General features: G+C 35.4%; 1 protein-coding gene and 1 long non-coding RNA gene across 2 annotated transcripts; both read right to left on the bottom strand.

Annotated features, from left to right (window-relative positions):
* Positions 1–6291: 6291 nt before the first annotated feature.
* On the bottom strand, positions 6292–7294 carry LOC145329701 (uncharacterized). Its single transcript, XR_013883057.1, has 2 exons — positions 7066–7294; positions 6292–6476 (listed from the first exon to the last, which is right to left on the bottom strand). It is a non-coding gene; the product is annotated as an uncharacterized LOC145329701 (long non-coding RNA).
* A 4-nt stretch (positions 7295–7298) lies between these two features.
* LOC145330734 (uncharacterized) lies at positions 7299–27136 on the bottom strand. Its single transcript, XM_080175399.1, has 17 exons — positions 27084–27136; positions 26189–26225; positions 23383–23403; positions 22903–22946; positions 22428–22467; positions 21991–22173; positions 21360–21467; positions 20901–20982; positions 20314–20408; positions 19979–20060; positions 19614–19676; positions 17965–18053; positions 9003–9066; positions 8551–8721; positions 8096–8182; positions 7585–7809; positions 7299–7312 (listed from the first exon to the last, which is right to left on the bottom strand). The coding sequence occupies exons 1-17, from the start codon at positions 27095–27097 to the stop codon at positions 7299–7301; spliced, it is 1419 nt and encodes a 472-aa protein (XP_080031525.1). The 5' UTR covers positions 27098–27136.
* Between the last annotated feature and the right edge of the window lie 701 nt (positions 27137–27837).

Below are 27837 nucleotides of genomic sequence, written 5' to 3'. Positions count from 1 at the left end.
TGTACGAAAATTGGGAAGAACCATCCTTTCTTTAATAAAATATTTTATTTTGTTAGAAACAATGATTATAATTACTTCATCACTTTCTTCATATTTGTTTTCACAAAAAAACTGCTATTATCAAAAATATTTTTTATATGGTGTTTTAAAGTGCAACGTTGGATTACTACTATTCAATGTCTGAGGAAAAGCAAGAAACTTCAACGCTCAGTAGAAGGCCACTTTGGTCCAAAAGAATTAGGCACTTTTTAGGGATAAAACTTAAAAATATTTTTATCTAAAGCTTGCATACATATTATTATTTGAAAAAAGAAAAACTATAATTAATATAATTTGCCTTATTATTGAATTAAATTAATCGTCCAAATTCTCGTCTCCTCCCCTCCATATTTTTTCCTCCCAAGAATACTACGCGTGGGAGGGGTGTGGTCCATTTTTAATCGTTCCCTCGTGCGTTCACATTCAACCCAAGACACTTTTTGAGAGAAAAAAAGAGAGAAAGGAAGATAAAGAGAGATGGAAAGAGCCTATTTTCACCACAGACGTTTATGGCTAAAAATGCAGGGATCTCAAGGGATAAGGCAATGAAAGATTAATTGATATACATTCCAAATATTTATAAGCAAAGATACCATTCTGCAGATTAAAAAATATTGGATGGACAGTTTGGACACTGCTAGTTCAGACCAACCAATCTAGATATTGTAACAGAACCCTAAAGTTTTTTAGCCAACCAATGAGACAATGTGTTTATAAAATTTAAGGTATTAGTACAATTTGCAGCCTAGTGTACCTTCCCTCCCTGCTAAAACTAAGAAGAGAGTGAGATAAATAGAAAAGGGGGAAAGACTAGTAAAAAAAGAGAAATGTGTATCTTAGGCCCACCTGGGGAAAATGTAGATGAGTTCCAAACAATTTTCACAGTGGAAGGCGTTTTTTAGTAGAGCAAAGCTCTTCTTTGATTTGCACTTAATACGCCTGACTTTTCTTTGAGTATATAAACGTCACAAATTTTCGTGCGATCGTTTTTAACGCGCAGCAAATTTTTTTTTGTATTTCCAGCATTGTTGTTTACTAAATATCAACAAAACTGTTTTGCAATAATAATTGTTATCATCCTTGATTTACCAAATGATCTTGGCATGTTCAAGATAGTTTTTTTTTAATGGCAATGGTTTCAAAGATGAGACATTTAGGTAGAAGATGAATAGATAGACTTAAAAGTAATATTTTTATAACTTGTTTAGGTTAATTGAATGAAGATAAAATGTAAATTGTATTTATCCTCTCCAAAAATTCAATTTCGAGGTAAATACAGTAAACTAATTCTTAAAATATCATGTCAATAATATGTTGGCCATATCAACATCTATTAAATAGCACACAGTTTACATAAATCACTGATAGAATACGCAAATTTTTCAGTAAAAATAAAACTTTATTTACATTTTTTATTCAGCCTGGTTACTTTTCCCTTTAATCCTTGTTTTTGTAGTTTGTACTATATGATCCTATTGATCATTCCTTTGTTTCTAAATAAAAATAATCATAATTCAAATTCTCCATTTTAAACTCTTTGAGAGATAGCCTGATATCTAGTTGCCGAATGTGTACGCAGTTTCCTGGGTGTTTCCTCATCCTCGCTCAATATTTACTACTAGCTACAAATCTTCAAACTTCCCTTAAAAGAATCAAAATTTGAATGTGTAAACGATTTATACAATATACATTATAAATTTGAATTTTTTAAATTTTGATTTTTTTTTTTTGAAGTTTGAAGCTTTTTTAGCTAGTAGTAAATATTGAGCTAGGATGAGGAAACACTCAGGAAACTGCGTACACATTCGGCAACTAGATATCAGGCTATCCTTTGAGAACTACAATTTAAGGAGCCTGCAGCCGTAATCGTATTTAGTTAGCTTTTTTAAGACAACTGCTTTTAATAACTCAGCCTTTAAATAAATCACCTTATTACATGAAACAGTCAAAAAAATAAATCCAACCGCAAACAGCTGCCAGAAATGTGTGTGACTGCCAACCTCTAATAATTTTCAGGTCACTGCAGCGGGTTAAAATTCGCTCGGCTGAAATGCGGCTACCGAGCCCTGATAACTATGTTTTGTTGGAATGAATATATAAAATTTTCATAATGCTACTCTATAAAACCAGTTGGTCTGTGTGTCAATAAAGATACATCTATATTTTTAAATAGCGAAGCTACTCTATAATTCAAAATGTCCGTCTTTTCGTTCGTCTGCCAGTCTTCACTGCTATTCAAGATTGACGGCTATTTTTTTGTGAAGAGTTCCCATAACAATGAGCATTCAGCATGAAATTTACCTGGTCCGTCAGTCTGTCGGTAATGCTCATAATAGGACTAAAAGCTTCAATTCTGTTACTTCAGATAGATATTCTACTATAATGAAACATTACCTAAAAAAGCCAGCTAAAAGAAAAAAGCTTTCTCGAGTAAACTAGATAAAAAAATTTTCATTTCTAAGAAAATAAAAATCAATCTGCAAAATGAATTAAGATGTAAATGTTGAAGTCACGAAACCCACACACACACATACTTTTACTAACTTAATTAATGCATAAAACATCATTCATGGCTTTTTGAAAATTGAATAATAATTCAGCTTAAAAATGAAGTTTGTTCAAAAAAGGTAATATATATATTTTTTTATAATTAAATTTTCAGACAGTTAAGAATAGCTTAATGATAAAACTTAAATCAAACATGGAGAAAAATAATAAAAAAGATTAATTTAGATTAAGCAACTCCTTCACAAAATAGTTTAAAACCTGATTTGTACTAATCTTTTTCTTAGTAATAGACAGATATTTCTTGCAGTTAGCGATATCTCATATGTTAGACATATATAATATATATGCACAAAAAAATCCAGGAACTTTTATTTAGATTTAGAACAGATTTAATTGATTTAAATTATTAAGGAACTCAAAAAAAGCTATTAGAAAAACTAAAATAATCATTAATTTACATTCATTGACTTACAAAAAGAAGGAGAGAAAGTATGAGATTAGTTAATTCTCGCATTGACTTATAAACAGCTTCCCGCATATATAGAATGTACCATATAAACCAGTTTTTTAGCCCCGAAGTGCCGAAGGCATGGTATAAAAAAAACTGTTGTTAATCTTATGATTGTACATTTTTATATTCGTAGAAAGCTGGATACAATACGATGCTAGACATAGTTTTTTTTCGTGTGGATGAGAACCGGTTCATATCCACCGGATACGAATTAATACGAGAAAATAAATTTAAAATTACGAAACATACATAAAAAGTCTTTTGAACTTGAAGCATAATTGACAAACCGACGGACTAAGTAATTTGTATGCTAGATAGTTATAGTAATGGGTATATTCCCCAACAAAAAGTGCGCATGAAATAGCATTCAAGAAAATCACATTCCCCTCATTGCGATACAGACGGACAAAAAAAGTAATTCATAAGGTAGCTTCACTTCTAAACACTAGTTAATTATGTTCACTAATAATAATAATGTCCAATCACTGATAAAAAAATAGAAGAGAAACTCTCTCAGAGGTCTTAGAGCTACAAGAGCCGATTTATGACTGACTTAAGAAAGCTAAATTGTGTTCTGTCAAAAGAACGAGGCTACTTCTGGAGTTTTAAACATTCAAAATAACAATGGAATCAAAGCTTACTCAAACTTTAAGTGTACTGTGATTTTATTGTTTGTTGTAACCTCAAAGTAGATTAGTAAAAATTGCGCCAAATAGTTGTATAAGAAAGCTTGTGAAATGATGTTATTGTGCGGATGTCTAGTTACGAGCGTGTTTGTGTGGTGATGAGCTTTCTTTATGCCTCGTTCAACTCTCCTCAATGATGTTTTAACAATCATACAAATATTTGAAATTTAATCTCTAATGTTAAGAAATTAAATAAAAAATAGTGATGAGATAAAAAACAAGAAAAATGAACGTTTTTTTGGCGACAATAGAACATATTGAATTTTCCTTTACAGTGAAGCTGTTTACAGGCCCTGGAAAGGATTTTTAGACCTGCCAATAGAGGGACGGACGGACAGACGAACATATCCTACAATTTTAGTAGCCGCGAAAAAATACCATCAATAATACAAAGTAGAACGATGTCTGTCTGTCTGTCTGTCCGACTGTCTGTCTGTCTGTCTGTCCGTCCGCCCGTCCCTTAAGATCTCGGTAACCACTGAACCGATCGGATTCTACTCTACAGGGAATATACCTACTGGTCCTGTGGTGGTTTTAGGCATTTTTCTTGGGGGGTGGGACACCCCCAACCCCCCCGAAAACAAAAAATCCCCCCCCCATTTTTTTTTATAGGGGATTTCCTTGGTCCTTTTTTTGTAGGGGATTTCCTTGGTCCTTTTACGTATTTTGCCAAAAAAAAAATTTATCACCTCTTGGGGCAAAGCCCCTAGAGGCTGGGGGCGAATTGCTGAAACTATAATATACATAATAAAAGACTGATAAAAAAATGCATTTAAATAGATTTCAGCATTCGGAATCTAAAAATTATTTACTAATTTAGAAAAATATTTTAGTTGTATTTGTATGCACTTGCACATATAAAGCGCAGCGCATCTTCCAGAGTTTGTTTAAGAGATTGGACTATATCACTAATGATCCAATTAGCTCATATAATGAGCGAACATCAGTTTATTTTGTTTAGCTCCTCGGTGACTTAATTTTAACAGATTCCATAACAATTCAGATGATTTTTGATTTTATAAAACATAAAAATACCAAGGCTTAGCTTTAGATAATCTTATGTGCAAAAAAAGTAAATTTATTCTGTAAATATATAAAAGGAAATGTTAAAAAATAAAAGGTTGTTATCTAACATTCATTTCGATTTTAGAGTCACTCTAGTAATTTTTACTCGTAACGGTATACAACCTTTCTTAGTGGGTCAGTGAGGGAAGCAGACACTTAAAGAAATGCTACGTATCTAAAAAAAGATTTGCTATATAAGATTAGAAACGACTGGGCGTGATCAAACCATTATTATAAACCATAAATATATTATTCTTAAACAAAGAAAGCTGCTTTCATAAGTCAAGTTCCTCTCAGAGGCTCCAAGACAAATAAATTGCCTTGGGTCACAAACTAGTTTTTAGTAGCGTGGCTACTCTTTTATAAGTATGTTAAGGCGTAAGTTTGTCTGTTATACTCTTCACTATGTTCATTATCTCTACTGTACTATCATTGATTTTTACTCCTATTCATGGTCCTTTAAGTAACGAGTTTTTTGTCTCAGAAAAATTAGTCAGAATAGGTTGTACTTTTTAGGGAAACTTTTTATAATTCTTTGGATGAATTTAGGCTATCTATCTGACCTACACAGTCCTATACATTGAATGAGGCATGGCCGCATATATATTTTTAAATCACAAAACATAAATCTTTCTTGATATCGTTCTCCTTTAAGGGTAAATTCTCATAGGTCCTGGGAAGGTTTATGACTATTTCAGAGGAGGGTACAACCACTTCTTTTAGGATAAATCGCACCTACAAAAAAAACTACTCCTAAACTTATTTCTAAACTAAAATAAAAATGGCGGGGGAGAAGGGTCGACCTTATCGATCAAGGGGCGTAGCCGCTAGTAATAATTAAATTATTTGTAACTATATATTTGTTAATGTGTTCGTTCATTTGACTTTCTGATGTTGTCATCCTTGTTCAAATAAATGTAGTAGGGCGGCATCATACGGACAAGCCTTTCATAGAGTTGCTATGCTTCGGCTTATCAAATCACAACCCAGCGCTAATCCTAGTTTTATCACCACTTCACCCAGCCCCTTCGGGGCCTTGCCGACACCTCACAAGCAGCGGTCAAATTGGACATCTCTGATAGTGGGAGGGGCGCGGCCCCTCTACAACCCCAAGCCCCAGTCACCTGCCTTGCCGGGAGATGTCTACCTCCCCCTTGCCGCAGCCGGACCTTCCCCTTTCTCGGCCATCACCTGCCTACCCCAAGGAGGCAGCCTTCCCTCCTACCTTTGCGCCTGTGGACACAGCCCCCAGCTCAAAGGAACCCATCACCAGCTACCCCTCATAATCTATTATTATACTTCTATTTGCTATATAAACCTGTATATCTCTTGTAATGAATCAGTTCAAAATATATCCTTTAATCAGTAACTCCTTGTAGTTATTTATTGGTAGGATCTTTAAGGCTAGGGGCTCGTTTGAATCGAACTCGCTCAGTAGGGTTGAACTGCTTCACCCCTTACTACATAAACACAAACCTCTAATTCAATTCTTTTATGATTTATTTTAAATTAAGAAAAATTGATTTTAAGAAACAAATTAGGGAATAAAACTGGAATTGATTAAAGGAAATAACATTTTAGGTAATATAAGATGAAAAAAATTATTTTTTTTATTGCTGCATCATTTTCCTCAGAGTTTCAACTTCAGATGGGCTTAGCTCAATAACCTAAAAAAATATCAGATTAAGAATAATAAAACAAAGATCTCAACATCAATAAAATTAAAGCTCTGAAATGGTAGGAGAAACGAACATTAAAACTTGTCAGAGTGTCAGAACTGAATGAGCAGACTGCATAAGTCTAAACAAAATTGTAAATAAATTTGTTGCAATACTGCTTAAATACGGGATACTGTTTAAGGCTATACTTACATTTTAAGGTCTTGATAATAGAGATGTTTCGCTTATAATATTTTACCTTGTGGTAATAGGAATCAGTGGTAAAAAAATTAAACGAATAACATAATTAAAATTTTTTAATTCTGGTAACGATTATAGAGTTACTACGCATCTTAAATCGTACCTAATTATTATAGGAACCATCATGCAAAGTTTGAAATCAAAAGTAAAATTCTAGCCTGTTTAAATTAACGAAAATGCAATATTTCTGCGACGGATGTACGGACGGACGAACCGACCCTAATTATACTTTTTTCTGACTTAATTTGGTGACCCAATCAAAAAACAAAGAATAGGTTAAAATAGAATAACAAATAACGCATTCAAATAAAGCAAGATTATCCAAATGAATAAATACCTGCTTTATAGGCTCAATATTGCTGACCCTATTCTTTGAAGCCACCGGAGTCATGCTTGAAATAGCATCCATATTCTTTATTGCATGTATATTCTTCAATCCTTGCATTGATTTTACTCCTTGTATATGTTTAATAGCTTTCATAGAGTTCACTCCTCGCATGCTGTTAACTTTGTCCATTCTGTTGAGTCCATGAATGTTTGTAACAGTGTCCATACTGCCAATGCCCTACATTAACGGATGTATTCTAAAATTTTCGTCAATTTAGTTTGCTATTTCCCGTGTCATTTATTGGTCAGTTCGGTCATCCAGTAAGAAGCGAGGGGATAGGGTAACTGGGAGAGGATGAGTTAGTTATTTTAGCCCGCTCAAGTTTCACTTTAGTTAAGTACATACAATCAGAGCTGGATCTTTAAATCATTTCAATAGTGATCCAAATCGGGGCGCGCCGAATTTCAGCCAATCACAGCGCGGCATTTCATAAAATGCTGTGCTCTCATTGGTGGAAAGTTGGCTCACCCCGATTTGGCGCATAATTGAAATGATTAAAAAGATCCAGCTCTGGTGTAAGATCAAAGTAATAATAAATCCATTCCTGCATTTTTTTAACACTATTCATGTTATTTATGCCTCTGAGGTTTGAAACTTGCTGCATGCCCTGCACACCTTCTATATTATCAACTCCACTCATACTTCTGACGCCATTCATATTTTTGATGCTTTCTCTGTTTCTAATAGTTTCATCTAACAAAAAACAAAAAAAAATATGACAATAGGTACAAGTGGATAAGCTATAGATAGTTATTTTTTTTCAAGCCGTTCATACTATTGGTTATGAAGTGTATAGATATTATTGAGAAAGGGCGATTACTTTTTTATTTTATTCGCATTATGAGTCAGCTAGTCAGCTATAAATAGTCACATTACTTAGGATAAAGCTTTGCTAGGTTAAATTGTATATTTAAAATTTCTCAGCTCGTGTAATGTAAGATGAGGAAAGAAAGAGAGAGATAGTGCGCGTGATCGTTACCTGGATTGCCTTCATCATCAGATGTATAGTAGTAATCAACACTGTAATCATCACCTACCATTTCAGGATACTCATAATCATAGTTGCCTAAATCCATTACATCAATTTCATGAGTTTTAAAATACCATACATAAAAATACACATATGTCTTTGTATCTGTTTGTACCAAAAGATCTAAATATCCACTGGACCTATATGGTTTTCTTTGATAAAAAAAACCCTGGATAATAAGTAAATCAATAGTAATAGGTTTTAGGCTCACACATTAATTGTTGCAAGTTTAAAATGCATTTCAAAGCAACGTTTGACTATAAGGTGGAGGATCAAATGGCTATGGCTATGACCAACAACAGTTAGAAAAGGACTATGGGTATGTTGGGTATGTGTAAGAATATGATGCTTCTTTCAATAAAAAAATCCAAAATATTTAAATAGAACACTCATGATCAGAAGACCTGTATAATCTTGTATATAGTTAGATTGATCAGCATAATCTGTACCATAATCAGGTGTATAATCCAGAGTATAGTCACCACCATCTACCAAGGAGTAATCATCACCAGTATACACTGGTATTCTTTCTCCACCAAGTTCATTTAGTTTTTTTGTAAGAATATTTTTCATCTATTTTGATATTATCATGATTATTTTGATTTTAGAATTTTAAAAGTTATCCTGTAGTAGCTTTTAGAAATTGTGCCGGAGTTTGAATCATGATCATCGCTATTATAAGAAAATCAAGAATTATGTAGTCTTAAGTATTATTTTACAAAGAAAAGTTTTAATTTAAACATTTAATAAGGATAAAAGCATCCATAATTTACAAATGTTTATAAATACCCATTTTGGTTATTTTTTGTGACTATCTTGCATTTTATATAAAAGAAATTCAATTAATATCATTCCTTTTTCTCTAACTGACAAACATGCTTCAAATCTTTTCTTTTCTGGTCTCTATGCTTGTTCAAACCCTTAAAAGAAAAATTGATTTTACTGACCTCAAAATTTTCCTGTTCAATGATTTACATATTAATTTAGGGCAAATATTTGAAGTAATCTTAATTTTCTACATGTTATTTAAAAATATAAAGACTTGAAAATCATATTCTTGTGATATATACACAACTTACATGTCTGTCTTGTTTTCATAAAAACTGCAGGGTATAGTCCTTTCCATGACATCGCTCCATATGGGGCGATGATTTTAATTGATCGCCTCTTATGACAAGGGGCGATGTATTGGCTCCTTGAAAGGAGCGATTTAATAGCCCCTTATAACAAGAGGCGATGTTATGACTCCTTGAAAGGAGCGATTTGATAGCCCCTTGCCCTAAGAGGCGATTAAATGATCCTTTATCGCTCCTTTATCGCCCCTTCTAAAGAGGAGATGATATGTCCTCTTATCCCAAGGGGCTATTTAATTAAATATCGCCTCTTCATGGCCCCTTCACTATTATATATATCTTAGTCCCTTGATGGCCCCTACATCGCTCCTACATCGCCCCTTCATCGCTCCTCCATCGCTCCTTCTCCAAATTTATATTACATTGTACTTTGATGGCCCCTACATCGCCCCTCCATCGCTCCTACATCACCCCTTCATCGCTCCTTCTTCAAATTTATATTACATTGTACTTTGATGGCCCCTACATCGCCCCTCCATCGCTCCTACATCGCCCCTTCATCGCTCCTTCTTCAAATTTATATTACATTGTACTGTGATGGCCCCTACATCGCTCCTACATCGCTCCTTCATCGCTCCTACATCGCCCCTTCATCGCTCCTTCTCCAAATTTATATTACATTGCAACTTGATGGCCCCTACATCGCTCCTACATCGCTCCTCCATCGCCCCTTCATCGCTCCTTCTCCAAATTTATATAACATTGCAACTTGATGGCCCCTACATCGCTGCTACATCGCTCCTCCATCGCTCCTCCATCGCTCCTACATCGCCCCTTCATCGCTCCTTCCACAAATTTATATTACATTGTACTTTGATGGCCCCTACATCTCTCCTCCATCGCTCCTCCATCGCCCCATCGCCCCTTAATAGCCCCTTACCTTAATTTATATAAAAAAGCCCCTACATAGCCTCTCCATTGCCCCTTAATAGCTCCTTACCTTAATTTTTATAACATAGCCCCTACATAGCCTCTCCATCGCCCCTTAATAGCCCCTTATCTTAATTTATATAACAAAGCCCCTACATAGCCTCTCCATCGCCCCTAATAGCCCCTTACCTTTATTTATATAACATAGCCCCTACATAGCCTCTCCATCGCCCCTTAATAGCTCCTTACCTTAATTTATATAACATAGCCCCTACATAGCCTCTCCATCGCCCCTTAATAGCCCCTTACCTTAATTTATATAGCATAGCCCCTACATAGCCTCTCCATCGCCCCTTAATAGCCTCTTACCTTAATTTATATAATCCTTACCTTAATATATATAACATAGCCCCTACATAGCCTCTCCATCGCCCCTGAATAGCCCCTTACCCTAATTTATATAACATAGCCCCTACATAGCCTCTCCATCGCCCCTTAATAGCTCCTTACCTTAATTTATATAACATAGCCCCTACATAGCCTCTCCATCGCCCCTTAATAGCCCCTTACCTTAATTTATATAGCATAGCCCCTACATAGCCTCTCCATCGCCCCTTAATAGCCTCTTACCTTAATTTATATAATCCTTACCTTAATATATATAACATAGCCCCTACATAGCCTCTCCATCGCCCCTAAATAGCCCCTTACCCTAATTTATATAACATAGCCCCTACATAGCCTCTCCATCGCCCCTTAATAGCCCCTTACCTTAATTTATATAACATAGCCTCTACATAGCCTCTCCATCGCCCCTTAATAGCCCCTTACCTTAATTTATATAACATAGCCCTACATAGCCTCTCCATCGCCCCTTAATAGCCCCTTACCTTAATTTATATAGCATAGCCCCTACATAGCCTCTCCATCGCCCCTTAATAGCCTCTTACCTTAATTTATATAATCCTTACCTTAATATATATAACATAGCCCCTACATAGCCTCTCCATCGCCCCTGAATAGCCCCTTACCCTAATTTATATAACATAGCCCCTACATAGCCTCTCCATCGCCCCTTAATAGCTCCTTACCTTAATTTATATAACATAGCCCCTACATAGCCTCTCCATCGCCCCTTAATAGCCCCTTACCTTAATTTATATAACATAGCCCTACATAGCCTCTCCATCGCCCCTTAATAGCCCCTTACCTTAATTTATATAGCATAGCCCCTACATAGCCTCTCCATCGCCCCTTAATAGCCTCTTACCTTAATTTATATAATCCTTACCTTAATATATATAACATAGCCCCTACATAGCCTCTCCATCGCCCCTAAATAGCCCCTTACCCTAATTTATATAACATAGCCCCTACATAGCCTCTCCATCGCCCCTTAATAGCTCCTTACCTTAATTTATATAACATAGCCTCTACATAGCCTCTCCATCGCCCCTTAATAGCCCCTTACCTTAATTTATATAGCATAGCCCCTACATAGCCTCTCCATCGCCCCTTAATAGCCTCTTACCTTAATTTATATAATCCTTACCTTAATATATATAACATTAAGGGGCGATGGAGAGGCTATGTAGAGGCTATGTTATATAAATTAAGGTAAGGGGCTATTAAGGGGCGATGGAGAGGCTATGTAGGGGCTATGTTATATAAATTAGGGTAAGGGGCTATTTAGGGGCGATGGAGAGGCTATGTAGGGGCTATGTTATATATATTAAGGTAAGGATTATATAAATTAAGGTAAGAGGCTATTAAGGGGCGATGGAGAGGCTATGTAGGGGCTATGCTATATAAATTAAGGTAAGGGGCTATTAAGGGGCGATGGAGAGGCTATGTAGGGCTATGTTATATAAATTAAGGTAAGGGGCTATTAAGGGGCGATGGAGAGGCTATGTAGGGGCTATGTTATATAAATTAAGGTAAGGAGCTATTAAGGGGCGATGGAGAGGCTATGTAGGGGCTATGTTATATAAATTAGGGTAAGGGGCTATTTAGGGGCGATGGAGAGGCTATGTAGGGGCTATGTTATATATATTAAGGTAAGGATTATATAAATTAAGGTAAGAGGCTATTAAGGGGCGATGGAGAGGCTATGTAGGGGCTATGCTATATAAATTAAGGTAAGGGGCTATTAAGGGGCGATGGAGAGGCTATGTAGGGCTATGTTATATAAATTAAGGTAAGGGGCTATTAAGGGGCGATGGAGAGGCTATGTAGGGCTATGTTATATAAATTAAGGTAAGGGGCTATTAAGGGGCGATGGAGAGGCTATGTAGAGGCTATGTTATATAAATTAGGGTAAGGGGCTATTTAGGGGCGATGGAGAGGCTATGTAGGGGCTATGTTATATATATTAAGGTAAGGATTATATAAATTAAGGTAAGAGGCTATTAAGGGGCGATGGAGAGGCTATGTAGGGCTATGTTATATAAATTAAGGTAAGGGGCTATTAAGGGGCGATGGAGAGGCTATGTAGAGGCTATGTTATATAAATTAAGGTAAGGGGCTATTAAGGGGCGATGGAGAGGCTATGTAGGGGCTATGTTATATAAATTAAGGTAAGGAGCTATTAAGGGGCGATGGAGAGGCTATGTAGGGGCTATGTTATATAAATTAGGGTAAGGGGCTATTCAGGGGCGATGGAGAGGCTATGTAGGGGCTATGTTATATATATTAAGGTAAGGATTATATAAATTAAGGTAAGAGGCTATTAAGGGGCGATGGAGAGGCTATGTAGGGGCTATGCTATATAAATTAAGGTAAGGGGCTATTAAGGGGCGATGGAGAGGCTATGTAGGGCTATGTTATATAAATTAAGGTAAGGGGCTATTAAGGGGCGATGGAGAGGCTATGTAGGGCTATGTTATATAAATTAAGGTAAGGGGCTATTAAGGGGCGATGGAGAGGCTATGTAGGGGCTATGTTATATAAATTAAGGTAAGGAGCTATTAAGGGGCGATGGAGAGGCTATGTAGGGGCTATGTTATATAAATTAGGGTAAGGGGCTATTCAGGGGCGATGGAGAGGCTATGTAGGGGCTATGTTATATATATTAAGGTAAGGATTATATAAATTAAGGTAAGAGGCTATTAAGGGGCGATGGAGAGGCTATGTAGGGGCTATGCTATATAAATTAAGGTAAGGGGCTATTAAGGGGCGATGGAGAGGCTATGTAGGGCTATGTTATATAAATTAAGGTAAGGGGCTATTAAGGGGCGATGGAGAGGCTATGTAGAGGCTATGTTATATAAATTAAGGTAAGGGGCTATTAAGGGGCGATGGAGAGGCTATGTAGGGGCTATGTTATATAAATTAGGGTAAGGGGCTATTTAGGGGCGATGGAGAGGCTATGTAGGGGCTATGTTATATATATTAAGGTAAGGATTATATAAATTAAGGTAAGAGGCTATTAAGGGGCGATGGAGAGGCTATGTAGGGGCTATGCTATATAAATTAAGGTAAGGGGCTATTAAGGGGCGATGGAGAGGCTATGTAGGGCTATGTTATATAAATTAAGGTAAGGGGCTATTAAGGGGCGATGGAGAGGCTATGTAGGGGCTATGTTATATAAATTAGGGTAAGGGGCTATTTAGGGGCGATGGAGAGGCTATGTAGGGGCTATGTTATATATATTAAGGTAAGGATTATATAAATTAAGGTAAGAGGCTATTAAGGGGCGATGGAGAGGCTATGTAGGGGCTATGTTATATATATTAAGGTAAGGATTATATAAATTAAGGTAAGAGGCTATTAAGGGGCGATGGAGAGGCTATGTAGGGGCTATGCTATATAAATTAAGGTAAGGGGCTATTAAGGGGCGATGGAGAGGCTATGTAGGGCTATGTTATATAAATTAAGGTAAGGGGCTATTAAGGGGCGATGGAGAGGCTATGTAGAGGCTATGTTATATAAATTAAGGTAAGGGGCTATTAAGGGGCGATGGAGAGGCTATGTAGGGGCTATGTTATATAAATTAGGGTAAGGGGCTATTTAGGGGCGATGGAGAGGCTATGTAGGGGCTATGTTATATATATTAAGGTAAGGATTATATAAATTAAGGTAAGAGGCTATTAAGGGGCGATGGAGAGGCTATGTAGGGGCTATGCTATATAAATTAAGGTAAGGGGCTATTAAGGGGCGATGGAGAGGCTATGTAGGGCTATGTTATATAAATTAAGGTAAGGGGCTATTAAGGGGCGATGGAGAGGCTATGTAGGGGCTATGTTATATAAATTAAGGTAAGGAGCTATTAAGGGGCGATGGAGAGGCTATGTAGGGGCTATGTTATATAAATTAGGGTAAGGGGCTATTTAGGGGCGATGGAGAGGCTATGTAGGGGCTATGTTATATATATTAAGGTAAGGATTATATAAATTAAGGTAAGAGGCTATTAAGGGGCGATGGAGAGGCTATGTAGGGGCTATGCTATATAAATTAAGGTAAGGGGCTATTAAGGGGCGATGGAGAGGCTATGTAGGGCTATGTTATATAAATTAAGGTAAGGGGCTATTAAGGGGCGATGGAGAGGCTATGTAGAGGCTATGTTATATAAATTAAGGTAAGGGGCTATTAAGGGGCGATGGAGAGGCTATGTAGGGGCTATGTTATATAAATTAAGGTAAGGAGCTATTAAGGGGCGATGGAGAGGCTATGTAGGGGCTATGTTATATAAATTAGGGTAAGGGGCTATTCAGGGGCGATGGAGAGGCTATGTAGGGGCTATGTTATATATATTAAGGTAAGGATTATATAAATTAAGGTAAGAGGCTATTAAGGGGCGATGGAGAGGCTATGTAGGGGCTATGCTATATAAATTAAGGTAAGGGGCTATTAAGGGGCGATGGAGAGGCTATGTAGGGCTATGTTATATAAATTAAGGTAAGGGGCTATTAAGGGGCGATGGAGAGGCTATGTAGAGGCTATGTTATATAAATTAAGGTAAGGGGCTATTAAGGGGCGATGGAGAGGCTATGTAGGGGCTATGTTATATAAATTAGGGTAAGGGGCTATTTAGGGGCGATGGAGAGGCTATGTAGGGGCTATGTTATATATATTAAGGTAAGGATTATATAAATTAAGGTAAGAGGCTATTAAGGGGCGATGGAGAGGCTATGTAGGGGCTATGCTATATAAATTAAGGTAAGGGGCTATTAAGGGGCGATGGAGAGGCTATGTAGGGCTATGTTATATAAATTAAGGTAAGGGGCTATTAAGGGGCGATGGAGAGGCTATGTAGGGGCTATGTTATATAAATTAAGGTAAGGAGCTATTAAGGGGCGATGGAGAGGCTATGTAGGGGCTATGTTATATAAATTAGGGTAAGGGGCTATTTAGGGGCGATGGAGAGGCTATGTAGGGGCTATGTTATATATATTAAGGTAAGGATTATATAAATTAAGGTAAGAGGCTATTAAGGGGCGATGGAGAGGCTATGTAGGGGCTATGCTATATAAATTAAGGTAAGGGGCTATTAAGGGGCGATGGAGAGGCTATGTAGGGCTATGTTATATAAATTAAGGTAAGGGGCTATTAAGGGGCGATGGAGAGGCTATGTAGAGGCTATGTTATATAAATTAAGGTAAGGGGCTATTAAGGGGCGATGGAGAGGCTATGTAGGGGCTATGTTATATAAATTAGGGTAAGGGGCTATTTAGGGGCGATGGAGAGGCTATGTAGGGGCTATGTTATATATATTAAGGTAAGGATTATATAAATTAAGGTAAGAGGCTATTAAGGGGCGATGGAGAGGCTATGTAGGGGCTATGCTATATAAATTAAGGTAAGGGGCTATTAAGGGGCGATGGAGAGGCTATGTAGGGCTATGTTATATAAATTAAGGTAAGGGGCTATTAAGGGGCGATGGAGAGGCTATGTAGGGGCTATGTTATATAAATTAAGGTAAGGAGCTATTAAGGGGCGATGGAGAGGCTATGTAGGGGCTATGTTATATAAATTAGGGTAAGGGGCTATTTAGGGGCGATGGAGAGGCTATGTAGGGGCTATGTTATATATATTAAGGTAAGGATTATATAAATTAAGGTAAGAGGCTATTAAGGGGCGATGGAGAGGCTATGTAGGGGCTATGCTATATAAATTAAGGTAAGGGGCTATTAAGGGGCGATGGAGAGGCTATGTAGGGCTATGTTATATAAATTAAGGTAAGGGGCTATTAAGGGGCGATGGAGAGGCTATGTAGAGGCTATGTTATATAAATTAAGGTAAGGGGCTATTAAGGGGCGATGGAGAGGCTATGTAGGGGCTATGTTATATAAATTAAGGTAAGGAGCTATTAAGGGGCGATGGAGAGGCTATGTAGGGGCTATGTTATATAAATAAAGGTAAGGGGCTATTAGGGGCGATGGAGAGGCTATGTAGGGGCTTTGTTATATAAATTAATATAAGGGGCTATTAAGGGGCGATGGAGAGGCTATGTAGGGGCTATGTTATAAAAATTAAGGTAAGGAGCTATTAAGGGGCAATGGAGAGGCTATGTAGGGGCTTTTTTATATAAATTAAGGTAAGGGGCTATTAAGGGGCGATGGGGCGATGGAGGAGCGATGGAGGAGAGATGTAGGGGCCATCAAAGTACAATGTAATATAAATTTGTGGAAGGAGCGATGAAGGGGCGATGTAGGAGCGATGGAGGAGCGATGGAGGAGCGATGTAGGGGCCATCAAAGTACAATGTAATATAAATTTCAAGAAGGAGAGATGAAGGAGCGATGTAGGGGCGATGTAGGAGCGATGAAGGGGCCATGGAGGAGCGATGTAGGGGCCATCAAAGTACAATGTAATATAAATTTCAAGAAGGAGAGATGAAGGAGCGATGTAGGGGCGATGGAGGAGCGATGAAGGGGCGATGGAGGAGCGATGTAGGGGCCATCAAAGTACAATGTAATATAAATTTCAAGAAGGAGAGATGAAGGAGCGATGTAGGGGCGATGTATGAGCGATGTAGGGGCGATGGAGGAGCGATGTAGGGGCCATCAAAGTACAATGTAATATAAAATTCAAGAATTAGAGATGAAGGAGCGATGTAGGGGCGATGTAGGGGCGATGTAGGGGCCATCAAAGTACAATTTAATATAAATTTCAAGAAGGAGAGATGAAGGAGCGATGTAGGGGCGATGAAGGAGCGATGAAGGGGCACTGGAGGTAAAGGACTATGGAGGGGCGATGGAGAGGCTATGAAGGAGCCATCATGGGGCTATAGTATAGCCTCTTATCATAAGAGGCGATATTAACGCCCCTTCAAAGGAGCTATTAAGAGGCCATGAAGGAGCTATAGCATAGCCTCTTATCATAAGAGGCGATATGAACGCTCCTTAAAAGGGGCTATCACATCGCTCCATATGATAAGAGGCTATGCTATAGCTCCTTGAAGGAGCTATAGAAAATCATCGCCCCATATGGAGCGATGTCATGGAAAGGACTATACCCAAACTGCATTTAGTGATGTTAAATTGTTTGTTATTCATTGTAATACAAAATTCTATATGTTTGATGGCGTTCGTGTAACTTATGTCTGCAATCATTTTCTAAAACTGTGACCTTTCATTACAAATTAGAATTTTTTGTACGTAATACAAAAACTGCTAGTTTAAAGTATATTTTTCTTTAAATTATCTTCATGGCTAACCTATATTTATTGTAATTTACAAAGAAAAATATTTACAGGTTCACTACTTTAAATGCCCAAACTCATTAAATGTATTTAATATTTTTAATATTTTTTTTATGATAGAGGGGGGAACATTACCTCAATTAAACAAGTCATACTGTTTATTTTTAACTTTACCTTCATTCCATTCTTGAAGTTATTCATCCTTGAAATTAGATGAGAATTCAGTTTTTCCAAGACATTGTTTTCAACATTTACATTTACACCTAAAAATAATTATATTCTACAGAATTTAAATGATGTAACAAGATGCTTTTGTCTACAGAAGACTGTTTTACTTGAATTTAGAGAAATTTAATAGGAATAGTATTAGATTATTGACTTTAAATTGAATTAAATTTCTTTTACTGATTTAAATTTTTCAATAAAAATATCACTTTTAAAAAGTATATACACTAGCAGGGGCGTCCAAGCTTTTTTTTTTGGGGGGGGTAAAAAACTTTAGGGGGGGGGTAATTCGTGTTTGGGGGGGGTAAAATGGCGCGCGAAGCGCGCCGAAATTTTTTTTTACCCCCCCCAAAATTTTTACCCCGGGGGTAAAATTTGATTGGGGGGGGTAATTACCCCCCCTAAAGTCTGTTGGGGGGGGGGTAAATACTCCCCCCAAATCTGTTGGGGGGGGTAATTACCCCCCCCAAACTAATTTACCCCGGGGGTAAAATTTTTGGGGGGGGTAATTTAATTATGTAAAAAAGCACCTACCTAATGATGCTGTGAGTATTGGTTTAAAAAATATGACGTAACAAAAAAAATTAGCCAATGAGAGTCCACTACGCATGCCGCCATTGGTCAATAACGGCCTCTCATTGGCTAATTTTTTTTGTTACGTCATATTTTTTAAACCAATACTCACAGCATCCTACCTAATCTATTAAGTTAATAAGTACTATCCTATAACATAAAGTAGTAAGTAAGGTTTATTTGACTATAGCTTCAGATTTCATTACTTTTAATACTGAGTTCTCCTTTTTAGGAAAGCTTCACACAGATCCCATGATGGTTCCACACTATTATAGGTCAATCCTTTGAGTGGTTTTAGGCTATTTTTCTCCTCCCTTTTTACCCTTTAGAAAACACGAGTTCTTAGATGCTAAGGGCGCCACTACTATTCAAATATATAGTTGTATCTCATTCTTTAGAACATAAAAATACAATAATTAACTCACTAACCAATGAACCAATATGATTATACTTTAAAGTGAAGCGTCTTATAGGTCCTGGTAAGTTTTATAACTAGTTTTGAGACACCCTGACATCCTCCCAAAAGAAATCGCCTATAGAAATTCTTTTTCATTATTTAATGAAATATTTAATTTAGTTAGGTATCTATTTTATGGAATCTTCAGTGCTTTACAATTACATCATAGATCCCTGGGAAGGTTTTAGCCATGAAATATATTACACCTCAAGGCTCGAGTCACACTATGTTCAAAAAATTTTGGGGGTGCCAAATGGCCCATTACCCCCCCCCCCCTTGGACGCCTATGTACACTAGAGGTAATTTAAAACTTTTAATGAAATTGGAATTTTAACTTTAAAAATTATCTATCATAACATAATACATGTGGTTGGGGGATGCATTCATTCTATAATTGCACTATGCAGAATTAAAACTTTCAGACAAAAGCCAGTAAAAAAAAGATTATTATTGAAAAGGGTAAAATAGCAATTGCATTTAAGCAGCATTTATCTTATAATTATAAATCTTAGTATTGAAAAATTTTAGTTTAAAAAATCCAAGTGTACTGAAAGTTCATATTTATTACCTTGTTGTCCATAGTCAGCATAATCCATTGAATAGTCAGCACCATAATCATTCACCAAAGGACCTGCATATATTTAATAACAAATTGAGGGGCTGTATGTTCTTTTTTCTTTCTCTACCTTGTTAATAGAAAGCTCTATATTTTGTTTTTTATTTCAAATAGCTTAGCTAATATTTGCCATAATGGTTCTTGTTTATTTTTCTTAATTTATATAACTCTTTATTTATTTTGTTAAAATTCGAAAATATCTACTATATTTCCATGCTTTTAAAAGAAATATATGAATTGTTTTTTTCTCACTTTGACATAGTGCTGAAAGTAAAAAACAACAAAAAGAGACTGCAGTGCAACAATTTAAACTTTACCATTATCAACAACAAAAGGTTCTTCCTGAACAGGTGGTTGTCCATAATCAACAAAAGAAGTGTATTCATAGTAATCATCTCCCTACATTTTCATTACAATTACATATCTGATATTAGTTCTATTGAAAAAGATAAGAATTACAGACATAATTTTTATCTAAATCTAGAGCCTGCAGTGGATGGGCATTGCTATTACACCCGTCCAAAATGATCAGTTCTTCACAGAGTACAAAATGTTACTTAAGGAGCATATATAACAGGGTGAAAAAATCCTGTAATCATAAACAATGGTACATAGGACACCATTCTACTTTGCACTAGAAATAAAATCTTACCTGACCAAGAGCATTATTGTCTGCAGGATCGCTATAGTCTTGGCTGGCATACAATGGCCTTGCGGCTCCTTCGAATGGAACAGCATTTTCTTTACCTGTAACAAAGAAAATTATGATTACACTTATAGAAGCATAAGCACTACACTGATAAAGTTAATGGTTACATATTGAGCTGTTAGGTGATTGGTTTGAATCCCGACTAAAACTAGAAGATGATTAAAGTCCCTCAACAGAATATGACGTCATACGATAAGATAACAAATGAGAGGCTAGCATAAATTTTACCATTGGTCAATTACAGTGTATACTGGCCTCTCATTGGCTATTCTATCTATGACGTCATAATCTGTGGAGGGACTTAAAACATTTTCCTAAAACTGCGTCACCAGCAGATAAAAATGGTAACCACTCAAACTATGAAAAAATTACTTTATTAATAGCTTAATTAGTGGGAATATATACAGGAATTTAAAACAAACGCAGATTTTTTTATATTTGGTTAGATTTGGTTTACTTTTTACCATATCATTTCTGTATGCAAAAATCATTGCTTGCATGCAATTGCTGGGTTTCTTAGACCAGTTTACCTTTGTTCCTGGATGCCAGAAACTTTCTGGCCACATCGTCAGGTATTAAAGTCTTTTTCATCACTTCTTTCATATCATTTACCTAATATAGATAGTTTTCATAAAGATGAAATCTTTTTTCTAGCAACAAAAAGATTTCTAACTGTCTGTTTGTATGTATGTATATCTTATATAGTATTACATTATATGCCTCTGATTTACAGTAGATCATTTTATAGGTCACAGGGAATTTCTTTTTAAAAAAGAATTGTAGTTGTAGAGGAGAAGTTCAAAACTCAAATGAAAAACTTAAAAAAATATCTGAAACTAAAAATGTGTCTGTTCAAAAATAATAGCTCCCTACTTTTACTTCTTACCATATCGGTCCAGTGGTTATAATGATATTTTGTGACCAAAAGAGGCAAAATTAAATTTTATAAATGATTTTTTAAAAAGTTATCTATCTCTGCTTAGCCTTACCTGTGTTATAGATTTTATTGGGGTTTTAGATAAAATCTCTGTCATGGATTTTACTGGAGTTTTTGACCTCACTTCTTGCATTGTTCTCACAGGAGTTTTGGACATGACCTACTCCGCAAGGATATAGGAATTATAGTTGATCTTTTCTTCAGTAAGTTGTTTATTTTTAAAATAAGAAAAATATTTATCATGGTCAACACTGAAAATTATGCTCTGCTTTTCAGTAACATTCATGTTCTGCCTTTCATGGAAAACTATGGTCATAGTTTTTTTTTTGGGTGGGGGGAGGGGGCGGGGGTTAAGGTTGATCTAGAGGAAATATTGGTAAACATTGTAGAATATTTGTCTATTGGCTGCGATCAATCTTAAACTAAGCTTCCCAGAAAAGTACAAACTAAGCAATAAAGTAGTTTCAAAGATCCTTTGCTTAAAACATTCTTACTACCAACATTATAGACTAGCGGCTATGCCCCTCGACGCCTTAAAAAAATACTTATAAACCTTCTCTTGACCAACGAAAAGCTTTACTGTAAGGGAGAACTATATCGGTTCAGCCTTTAGTGAGACAGACACAGATTCTTTTACTTTTATATAAGGATAGATCTAAATTAATTTTCTATAAGCCCTGAACCTGTTGCATCGACCTAACTGGAGTCTTGGACACCACTCTTCTCATCGACCTAACCGGGGTCTTGGATACCACTTCTCTCATAGAGCCAACTGGGGTTTTTGAAATGACCTCCTTCATGGAATTGACTGGGGTTTTGGATACCACATTTCTCATGGACTGTATTGGAGTCTTTGATATAACTTCCTATAAAATTACTAGGTTATTTATTATTAGATTATGGTTAGATTTCAGACATCTAACTTTAATAGCAGATGGACGGACATAATTCAACTCAGAGATATGAAAAATATCTTTATATTGTTTTTCTGACAAAATAACTTTCATGCTCAAGGAAGTATTATGTTAATTTCAACAAGTCAATAAAACTATTTATACTTAGGACGGACATACAAAGTAAGCCACAGAGTAGCTTTGATTTTTAAAAAGATAATGATAACCTTAAAAGAGTTTACAGGCGTTTTTGATTTCACAGGAGTTCTGTAAATAAAAAACAAGAAAAATTAACTTACAGTAACAGTAACAGAATCTTTGTCTGTCTGTCTGTATCGACGGATCTTGCTAACTGATTAACCGATTTGGTTCTCCTTTACATTGTAGTTTCTCATAGGTCCTTGGAAGGTTTATATCTATTTTAGGAAAATACCACCACCCTCCCAAGATAAATCGCAAAAAACTATCTTAAAGAGCCGCTATGCGGCACCAGTTGCTTAGAAACAAATTATTTCTTAATCAAAATATTTTAAAAGAAAATTTAAAGTGCCACAAGAGGTCTCTAGGGGAGTAGTCATTGGTATACAATAAAAATTGTCCATCGCAGCCACTCCGTTACCCGACAAGCTATTACCGCATCAGATGCAACCAAAAAAGGCCTCAACTAAAAAAATGATAATAAAATAAACTAAAAATGTATACCTGTTAGAAGGTCCAAAGCTGTAATCATTATATGTATAATCACTACCATAATATTAATATTTAAATGAATTTAAAGTAGAATTAATTAAGCCATAACAAATCACTTATAAAACATTAATTGTAATATTTTGAAAACGGAATATAAAAAAATAAGTTCTTTCCCTCAAAGTGCTTATTAAGCACTGAAACTCCCACTAACTCTGCATGGCTACCTAGTACCAAATAAAGCTTAAACTAGCCTGACCTATAGTAATAAACAAAAACGAAATACCACACTTCTTCTCTATTTTCAATTTACTTTTATAAAAAGGGGGGTCGTCTGTTGGATGTTACTTAAACTAAAATGAACGTTGCTATAAAATCCGTGAAACATAAACTGAAGTGGACCCTAATAAGTAATAAAAAATAATTTCTAGAATTTATAATTAAAATTTTTTTTCTATGATTTACATCTATCAATATCTTATTAAATATTTTCCTGTAATCATAAACAGAATACTGATATAAAATTATTTATTCTCATTATTTTAAAAATCCAAATTTAGAATATATTAAAAAATCGCGAAACCATTGATTTATTTATTTTAATGATTTTATTCAAGTTTTTCAATTTTTATTCAATTTTATGTGGTTGAACGTCTGTATGATTTTTTGAAAGCCCCTCTATCTGTCCCTCTACCCGTCTGTTTTTCTGTCTGTCTTTCAGTATTTCTTGATAGATGATACATGGCCCATAAAAAAAGGAAATAAAAATGGATGTAGAATATACTTGGATATTATGAAATTGGAAAAATTGTCGTCAATTTAGGTTGCTATCATGAACTTCCCCTATTGTCAGTTCGTTCATCCAGTATGAGGGGAGGGGATGGGTTTAAAGGGATATAAGGGGATACTTTTTTCTAGCCAGCTTTTTACTTGGTAAGCTGGTGTAAGATCCAAGTAATAATAAATCCATTAATATTAAACATAGAATTCAAGTGTAACAGCAGAGAAAGCAAGAATTTGAAAGGGAAGGCTTAACCATGAATTTTATTTTAGAGGATAAATTAATTTAAAAGTTTATTTTCCAATGATTGGTTTTTCTTGCTTACTCGACACAAAACTAAATTTGTATAAAAACTTTTTGGTTTTATAATAGAACTCTTTGGAGTGAAGCTGCTCCTTAAGCTTTCAGCAGTTAAAAAACATATACTATTTACCTTTTTTTAATTACTAAAAGGTGACTTTTAGACCTTCAGATGATTTGTAAGTCTTGAAAATTATTTTATGTTTCTAAAAAGTTGAAAAAATAGTTATTTGAACAAAAGACAACAACTTTATTAAGTTAATTAATTTTAATTTTCTTGTTTCACTTTAATAAGAGATGCGATTGGTAATGAAAATGTGTTTCTTTGAAATATATTTCGTTACGAAGCAGCAGTATTTACTAATTAAAATGATATGGTTGAAATAGATTTATAACTGCTAAAAGAATTTAATCAAATTTTATATTCATTTGTCCCGTAGTGTAATTGGTATATTGTAATATCATAGCAGCTGCACTGCCAAAAATAAAGTTTTCTATCGTCCTTGTTTTAAAATTTGACGTCACTATGGAATGATGAAAGGTTTATAAATAGAAGGAATGGATTTCTGACCCTAGATAATCAATCAGGCAAAGTTATCCATCCAGCTATATTCATTGTTAATATTTAAAAATTTGTCATATCATTTATTCCATTTCTACAATATTATTATTTGCAAAGATTTATACTATAAAATCCAACAATTTTTTGCCGAATTGTGGATGAAATAGGGGGATGGGGAGGGGGGGGGGGCGTAATGACATCTAAACTTACACAGCGAGCAAAATGGTCTAAATATTGAGCTAGATTCTTGAAACTCGGTAAATAAGCCTAGTCTAATAGGTACTACATGTAAATAAAAAAATTTCAAATTATTTTTTTTTAGGTTAGGTAAGAAAACCCTGCGGAAATGGGATTTTTTTTTGGGTCTATTTTGGACTAATTTGAAGTAGAAACTTACATTTATTATTTTCTCCTAAGTTTTTTCCTTGAATACACTATGTCTATTCATAAGGACCTTATTTAAGATGATTTAGCAAGTTTGGAACCGAAATTAAAAAAAAACCTATATATTGATATATAAAAACACAAACTTTAGAAAAATGCACTCAACCCCTGTGAGCACCCCCCTAGCCCACTGTTGTCGGTCTCTGACTTGTTGATTCATCTTAAATAATGTTCTTATGTATAGACACATTGTATTCAAGAAAAAAATCTAAAAAAAAAACCAATTAAAAGTAAGTTTCTACTTTAAAATAGACCAAAAAAGGCATAAAAAGGACAAAAAACCCCATTTAGGCAGGGTTTTTCTTACCTAACCTAACCTAAAAATAAAATTTTTGGATTTTTTTTGCCATTTAGATGTAGTACATATAGAACTAGCATATGTACCAAGTTTCAAGAAGCTTGCTCAATATTTAGACCATTTTGCTCACTGTTTAAGTTTAGATATCATTACGCCCCCCCCCCCTTAAATTGGTTTTCTTTCGTTCCAAAATTTGCAGACTTTCTAACCAAAAATGTGGGCAGAGTGTTTCTACATTGGTACATTATAAGATTGATCATCCAGACTTTATATTTAGAAGGTTTTCCATCGTTTCCACAAAAGAATATGTTTTCTCGTATTCATTCAAATCCGGTGGATAGGAACCGGTTCTCATCCATACGAAAAAACTATGTCTAGCATCGTATTATATCCAGTTTTCTACGAATATCGAAATGTACAATCATAAAATTAAACCAGTTTTTTAGCCGGTGCCTTCGGCACCTCGGGGCTAAAAAAAACTAGTTTTAATCTTATAATTGTACATTCTATATCCGCGGAAAGCTGTTTATAATACGATACGAGAAATAACTATTCTTCAAATTATATAGGGTGATCAAAATTGACTGGTTGATATCAGTTAAATGCATCTAGATCTAGAGTCAAACCGTTATTTTCAGCTGATTCGAACCCACAACCTTCTTATTCGTTGGATATTAGTCGTTAAGCATGTTAGACACATGGCAGTAAAGATCACTTAATGTTGTTCACCTTACAGATGCTGTAACAAGCTGAATCATTTTTTGGTTATGTGATATTTAGAGCCTTTAAAACTTATTGATAACATTATTTGCAAAATTATTGCACGCATTTTTTTTCGCGAACACAATGGGTGACCCAAATGGATTTGAAGAGAGTAGGAAGTGTTATCTTCATAGGAGAATAAATTAATTTCCTGGCTTGATAATCTTCCAGCTACACATATACTTAGAACTGAAATTTTATATTTTGTACTTTTCGTATAGAAATAATTAAGCGAGTTTGCCCCTAGCCTCGAGGGGTTGTGGTTATTTTCCAATCCATTAAATATAGTTTTAGAATATAGAAAGAAATAAAAACCCCAAAACTATTGGTGGTGCCTATACCTTTACCCCCCTCCCACCTTGGACGTTCTTGCACTATATGGGTTACTAGCGGCTACGCCCCTAAAGGCCTCTAGTGGCACTTTAATTGTTTTTCTTAATATTTAAAATATGTCTATCTTGCGTTTGACGTTTATGTTTGCGTTAAACTCTCTTTATAAAATCGAGAACGTAAATTTTTTTCTTCTAGGGGCGATTTCTCTTGGAAGGGTGGTGACACCTTTCCCCAAAATAGTTATAAACCTTCCTGGGATCTATGAGAAGCTACTCTGTTAAGGAGAACCCGATCGGTTCAGCGGTTAGCGAGATCCTTCGGTACAGACACACAGATACACAGACACACAGACAAACATCCTGTTACTTTAGTATAAGGATATATTTAAGAAAAATGGCATTACCAATTATGGTATATATTAAGCATCCCATAAAAACACAAACCCTTTTTGACTTTCAACAAGTTACGATAATGTAATTGAGCGTAGTGCTGCGCCCCAAGCCTTCTTGCCATCTTTTCTCTAGCCTCGACGTAGGAGTAATGCAGCCCTTTCTTCCTCCACCGCCAAATTAATCATATTCTTAAAGATGCTTAAAATTTTCATGAAAATTTTGAAACGATCAGTCCATCCGTTTACAAGATCTTAGCAGACAGACGAATACGCACAATATATAATTGTATAGGATGCTTAGAATGTAAGTACAAAAATAATTCCTAACAGAGCCTTCATCACAATGTATCCTGAACAACACACAATAACAAAACTCAGCCCATGTATTCATTTAAACAAGGATAAGTGTATTCAAATTGGTGTAGCAACAAATGCCAACAACATTTTTTTTTGTAGTCAAGCCTTAAAGTAATTTTTTGTTTATATGTTTATTGGGGGACTAAAATTTAAACACCCGGGAAAAGCACTGTAGATGTATTTTCGCCAGTGCGATTAAAAAAAGTATGGCAAACTGAGTTTTTGTAATACAAATGTTATTACTATTGAAACTTCTGGCAAACTTACATCTTACATATTATTTATATTGTCAATAATATATCAATGAATGACCAAAATTTGTTTAATGAACTTTTTGAATTTATTTAATATCTGTCAAAAAAAAGTGTTTTATCATTCTAGCTAACGTTCTCTGTTGGGAATACGGACAACCGGATGCACTGAAAATCCTAATTGCAGAGTAGCTACGCTACAGAAAATATTTATGAATTTTAAAACCCCGTATGAAATTCGAGAGCGTATTGTTTGGCGAAAAATTACTATGTTTACCTAAAAATCAGCATAATCAAATTAACTGAATTTTCAATGTGATATTAACAAGAATGAAAACATTCATTATGAAGAACTTCATGATTCAAACTTTAAATAATAAACATTGAAAAAGATAGGATGATTCTTATTTGCCGAAATTTACGCCTTTGGCATACTATTTTGCTTCGGAAGAAAAACCTAAATTTGGAAAA

Source organism: Acartia tonsa, chromosome 10 (assembly GCF_053477335.1).
Source record: "Acartia tonsa isolate MP-2025a chromosome 10, ASM5347733v1, whole genome shotgun sequence".
NCBI classification, from domain to species: domain Eukaryota; kingdom Metazoa; phylum Arthropoda; class Copepoda; order Calanoida; family Acartiidae; genus Acartia; species Acartia tonsa.
The sequence above is the reverse complement of the archived record's forward strand: the minus strand, read 5'-3'. Positions and strand labels throughout refer to the sequence as shown.